The 6,000-nt window shown below is 54.7% G+C and overlaps 1 protein-coding gene across 3 annotated transcripts in view; it reads right to left on the bottom strand.

The window, feature by feature from the left end:
* HS1BP3 (HCLS1 binding protein 3) overlaps positions 1–4,823 on the bottom strand; it is a 28,602-nt gene extending 23,779 nt beyond the window's left edge. For all 3 annotated transcript variants that reach the window (XR_010751651.1, XR_010751650.1, XM_066386261.1), the window contains exons 1-2: positions 4,724–4,823; positions 1,666–1,831 (exon numbers count right to left, since the gene is read on the bottom strand). Coding sequence is in view for 1 of the 3 variants with exons in the window: in XM_066386261.1 (XP_066242358.1) it covers positions 1,666–1,831; positions 4,724–4,755 (198 nt within the window). In the remaining 2 variants the exon portion in view is untranslated. The remainder of the gene's footprint in view (positions 1–1,665; positions 1,832–4,723) is intronic.
* Between the last annotated feature and the right edge of the window lie 1,177 nt (positions 4,824–6,000).

Genomic DNA, 6,000 nt, shown 5'->3' on the forward strand with positions numbered 1-6,000 from the left:
GTCTCCCTTCCCATCCTGGCTGCCAGGAGATTAGAAGGCTCGTGTGCAAACGTGTACCAGTTGCTCCTGTCGGACCGCAGGATGCCTGCTCACGTTACCTTTACCCAACAACCCTGTGGCCTGTCTCTACCGGTCACAGCACCGGGCCCTTTTACGAGAAGCAAAAGGTGAAAACGAATGTTGGTGACCTCCTTCTCCCTTGTGAAATTCCATCCTCCTCCATCTCTGGTGACTCTGTGATGTCCCTCTTTTCTTCCTTCAGGCTCCAGGAGGCGGCTTCTCTGTGCCTGTCCCTGAGCTGCGGTGTCCCTGGGTTCCCCTCCAGCTCTTCCCCCACACTCCATATCCATTCTGTGGGCAACTTCATCCACTCCCAGACTTCCAACATCACCTCCAAGCTGACGCTTCCCCAACCTGCGTCTCAGGTCTGACTTTGTCCTGCTGTCCATTCTCCAGCCTTCACTGCGCGGACATTCACACCGACACAGCCACTGAGCCCTGCCCCTCCCCAGGACGCTTTACTTCAGTCGGTGGAGACCACCGGTCAGAAATTATGGGCATGTTACCTTGGAACTATTTTCTCCTCTCTCCCTTTCCAGGCAGGGGCCTGGCTAGCTCCCAGCCCGCTGGGAGCACCACCGTGAGGCTCGTCACTGGGCTCCCTGCTCCCTGCCAGTCCCTTCTACTCCAACTCCACTTTCCCACCACGTCCGTCACTCCGTGCTCAATACTCCCCCTGGGCTGCAGGAGAAGCCAGGCTCCCACCTACCCTCCATGACCTGGATCCCGCCCGCCATGACCCTCATCTTCACCAGCTTCCTCCACGACGGCATTCAGCCGCGCAGTTCCCCACACAACACCCCGTCTCTAGCCTCTGAGCCTTTGCTTACCAGGGGTCCCCAAACTATGGCCCACAGGCCGCATGCGGCCCCCTGAGGCCATTTATCCGCCCCCTGCCGTACTTTGGAAGGGGCACCTCTTTCATTGGTGGTCAGTGAGAGGAGCACATTGACCATCTCATTAGCCAAAAGCAGGCCCATGGTTCCCATTGAAATACTAGTCAGTTTGTTGATTTAAATTTACTTGTTCTAAAAAAAAAAATTGTTCTTTATTTTAAATATTGTATTTGTTCCTGTTTTTTTTTTTTTTTTTACTTTAAAATAAGAGATGTGCAGTGTGCATAGAGATTTGTACATAGTTTTTTTATAGTCCGGCCCTCCAATGGTCTGAGGGACAGTGAACTGGCCCCCTATATAAAAAGTTTGGGGACCCCTGGCTTAGGCTGTGGCCTCTGCCTGGAACCCCGCCCCCCTTTCTGCTGCTGCTGAGCCCCGCCCACTCAGAACACAGCTCAGTCCGCATTTCTTCAAGAGGACTCCGGAACCTTTGGGGGGGGGGTGAGGTGCCCCTCTGCTACACTCCCCCAGGCCCCGTGTGCTCCTGTAACCGCCTGTACCTGCCTCTTCACAAATCCATCTCCCCAGACTACAAGCCTCTGGTCCACGCAGCCCGGCATGTGTTGGCACTCGGGCCCTGAGTGAGTGTTGGCTACAGAAGCGCCTGCTCCCCAATGCCCCTCATACCCTAGAGGCAGGCATGTCTGCCCGCCTGGACCCCTGAACCCGGGGCACCCTCAGGAGCATCCTGGCAGAGCCCCCAGCTCACCAAGAACTGGACGACATCCTCAGGCCTGTGCTTGGCCGACTTGAACACAGCCAGCCGGGTGACCACCAGGATCTGGTACTCCACGTGGCCTGACATCATCTTGCCCCGCACCTCCTGGTGCTGGGGCACGGTCAGGTCAAGGCCCGTGTGGGCATTCTGAACTCGCCTGCCAATGGGAAAAAAGGAAAAGCAAGCTCAGGTTCAGGTCAGCAGGCTTCTCGAGCGAAAGGCAGGCAGGACCTCGGGTGGCTCAGTGGGCCCGGGCATGCAGCATGTGGCTGCTCTGCTGGCCGTTCGCAGCAGAGCTTTAGGCCACCAGCCCTGCCACATGCCCGGCCCTCATAAAACCTGACTTCCCAGGCCTCAGTCTTTGGGTTGTTCAGGGACAAAGGGCTGTTCCCAGCAGGAAAACAGGTGGGAGCAGAGAAAGGGGGGCTCGCGGAAAACCACAGCCAGCCAGCATCCTACACATGCTCGGAGCTCAGGCGCCTGCAGGGTCCGTGGGACGGCATCTTGGGGACTCTGTTCACACCACTGGAGGTGCCCGGCTCTGTGCACACAGGTGGGAATGAAACCTGCCAGGAATCTGGAGAGAGCCACAGGTCGTCAGCTACCCAGCGGGCAGCAGAGCCATTACAGAATCTGCCCAGTGGGGGAGACGGGGAGGGCACTGGATGCCAGGCCCTCATTGGTCCTAGGCCCCAGTGAGCACCGAGGCCACCCTCAGCCACACACTGCAGCTCCTGCAGAACGTAAGTGCTAAGCAAACACACTGAATTGTATGCAAGGCAAAGAAGTTATGGGACGTTTTCTCCAAAGTTAAAAAAAAGCTCGTGTCCTCATCCAATGTAAATAATAATGCAGACCCGTGCATGTCACACAAACACCTATGCGAGGTTGTGCCAGGAATACGATCATCAAGGTAGAGACCTACTGTGTGCTGGGCAGGGTTTTCAGAATACAGGAAAGGGGAGGCCCTGAGGGAGACAGGGTGAGGGGGGTGGGGGGACTTTGGGCTAAAACTGTGCCTGGGGCAAGGCCCCTCCCTCTCTGGAATTATATCCCAATCCATCAAGTGACTCTCTGCCTCCAGCACTCCTTCCAGATGCCTCCCATGTCCACATTAGGCATGTGACAGTCACCAACTTGGTACCTTTTGTCACCTACTGGGGAGGCTACTGTCATATGCCTACCTATGACGTGTATACGCGTCCACTGACCACACAGACCTATACACACGTGAATATTGCATGGGTCTAAGGCACATTATAATAAACACACAGCATATAGGAAGGCCCAGGTGACCCTACCTTCAGTTAGGTGTTAAATAAGTTCCGATGGACGTGTGCAGGAGGGAAAACCACCCAACAGACCGGCTCTGGTTTCCTTTCGTCAGTCACCACATGCATCCCTGTCCTTACACGGAGCACAGAGCACAGATCAGGCTGCTCCCGGGCGTGCACACGGGTGTGTCTGTTAGAGCGTGGGAGAACTAAGGGTGACAGTGGGTGTGATCATAGTTGGCACTATTGCAGCCTCTGCTCTAAGGACCTTACCTATCCAGGTCACAGCCTCCCACAGTCCTACACAAGGGCACTGCCACTTTGACCCACTTAAAAGACAGGAAAACAGGCACAAAAAGAGAGTTGCTGGCTCTTGGTCTCAGCAGGTCAGAGGCAGAGCCAGGGTTCACTCCCAAACAGTTCCCCCAAGCTGACTGGTACCTCGTATTGGTACCAGGCTCAGAGTAGACCCTTGATCAAGTCCTGCGGAATGGATGGAGGTGTGAGCGCACGTGGTGATGGTTGTGGGAGGCTGGGCCTTGCCTTTGCACTTACCCTCGGGTTGCTGGTGCCTGCCAGCAAGAAGCCACAGGCATGCAAACCTGGCCTTCACCCCCAAGCACCATGTCTGTGAATAGGCCCTTTCCCAAGCACCCAGCATCCAAGTCACACCCCTAGGGGTCTGTGAGTGGCTGAGAGGGTGCCTTGCTGCTGGCCCTGCTCACACCGACCATCTCAAACCCTGTTCTTACAGAAAAGGACACGGAGGCTCAGTGAGAGGAGGTGGCTTATATGGCACCGGGGAACTCTCTTCTGCTAGTGACCTGCAACCTCACTGTATGATGCAGAGGAGACCAAGCAGGTTCTCACACCAGGGCTTACTTAAAGAATGTAGTTTTTCTAGACCTGGAATCACAGGAAGCCCAGTTATAGCTGAAAAAATAACGGTAGCGCTGGGTAACACATTTGTTTATGTAATAAAACTGGCATCTTTGCCCAAGATTTTGTGTAAGGGGAACAAGGATGGAGGGCATGAAATACTGGAAGTGAGTCACTTGACAGATGTTGACAAGGGGAAAACAGAGCAGAAGCCTGTCCAGACCAGCCTCCCCAGGTCCATCTGGCACTGGGTCCTCCAGGCCTGGCCCAGGGCGGCCGCGGTGTGTCCTCCACTTCCGGGGTCCCCCAAGGCCTTTGTTCTAACTTGCACTTCTCCTGAGCTGCCTCCCTGCAAAGCCACCCCCTCTTCTCACCCCTTCAGTGAGTAAGGTCCACTCTTCCTGCAGGACGTGGCCTCATTCACCCCCTCTCAGAAGTCTGGGTACACTCCTGCACAGCGTTCCCATGGCAACCTGGACCGGCTACCCCTCCAAGCACCTGCCCTCCGCCCCCCGGGTCCGCGTTCATCTCCCCGGTTCTCTCTGCAGGGCTGGGCCTGTCCCCTGTGCTGAGCACCTGGCCTGGAACACGGTGATCACTGAAAGAAGACAGGGCAAGATTTTGGGGCCAAAAACACGAGCGCAGGTCGGCAGAGGAGAGCCTTCTCCCACTGGATCTTGGGTGTCCTCGTTACCCCCTAGGGCCTTCAGATTTTCCACCAGCAGAGCGGTGACACTTGAAGGAAGTGGACGGGCAGAACCCAAGAAAACGGCTAGAGCGCTGCAGAGGCCGGAGGGCGGCGGGCTACTCCCACCGAGCGCATGGGGCCGCGGCTCGCGCGCACCGGCCTAGACGATGTGCAAGATGCTGCCTCTGGGCGCCGGGGTCTGGCTCACCTGGAAGTAACGAGCACCGGCGGGGACTGCATGACCGCAGCGGCTTGGGGCGGGGCGCGCTATCACGAGACCCGCGGGCGCCGGCGTCGACGGGTCCCCGCCCCGCGCGCAACTCCCCACTCCAGCCCCCACCTTCGCTGTGGCACTGGCTCGCCCCCTAGTGGCCACTGGTCTGGGCCAGAGGCAGGCGTTCATTTTCAAGTCCGTCGGAAAATCTGGCTCTGCCCCCTCTACATCCCTCGGAGCCATTGTGTGCGGTGGCCAGGAATGCGCCAGGAAAAGGGAGCATGTGCGCCTGTCTGTAACCCAAAGTCTTGATTTGCACCTGATTTTGGCGTTATTAGTAATGTTATTGAACACAGAGAGTTCCACCACCCGGTGCTAGCAGAGCCAAACACTAAACACCCGAATTGCAGTGAAGAAAGACTGGCTATTTTATTATGAAAGATGCCACCCAGGAGCAAAGGAAGCAGTAAAGCCAGTAGCCACGGCCACCATCACAGCCGCCTGGCCCCTGCAGGTTCAAATTTGATTCTAACAGACGGTAATGAAATAACGGAGCCAAGAACTGGTGGGCTATTAGCTTTAATCCTAGTTTGCACCCCCCCCCCCCGCAAGAAATACACACAATACTCCAAAGCCACTGACTTAGCGAGTATTCCTAGAATCAAAGGTTTCTACCTCACCAGCCTTATTCACCCGTTCTCCATCTCCATCTCTGCACAAATTCTGCACAAATTGGCTTCTCCTTCAGCACTCCGCCATCTTGGCTACTTCTCTTCTCTTCCACGTGGCCTTTCTCTGTTCTCCTCCAGCATGGGCTCCTCTGCTCCATTTTATAGTGTAGAAATCAAAACCTTTAATCTGTTGTAAAGTACCCGTACCTCACTTCCGTGAGTTTATGTAGAACACCAAGTCCAGATGAATTTTGAAGTATTTTATTAAAGGAGGAGATTTATTAAAATCTCTGGCCGTATATGACTAACACAGGGCATTTGCAGACCCAAATCATACCTGGGCACAGCCCTTGTGGCAGGTTATATACCTTTGCGCGTGCGTGCACACATGTTGGTGGGAAAAGGAGGAGGGGGATGGGACACAATTCATTAGCAAGCTTATAACATTTGTCCATAGGATTTATAAAAAACATTTCTATATATCAAAATTTATAAGGTAACATAATAGCAAAAATGTTCTATATATTAAAAGACATTCCTAAATCTTCCAGTGTTCATTTGCCATTCCTTGTTTAGAGGTACATACATTAATTACACATC

Source organism: Saccopteryx leptura, chromosome 5 (genome assembly GCF_036850995.1).
Source record: "Saccopteryx leptura isolate mSacLep1 chromosome 5, mSacLep1_pri_phased_curated, whole genome shotgun sequence".
Classification (NCBI taxonomy): domain Eukaryota; kingdom Metazoa; phylum Chordata; class Mammalia; order Chiroptera; family Emballonuridae; genus Saccopteryx; species Saccopteryx leptura.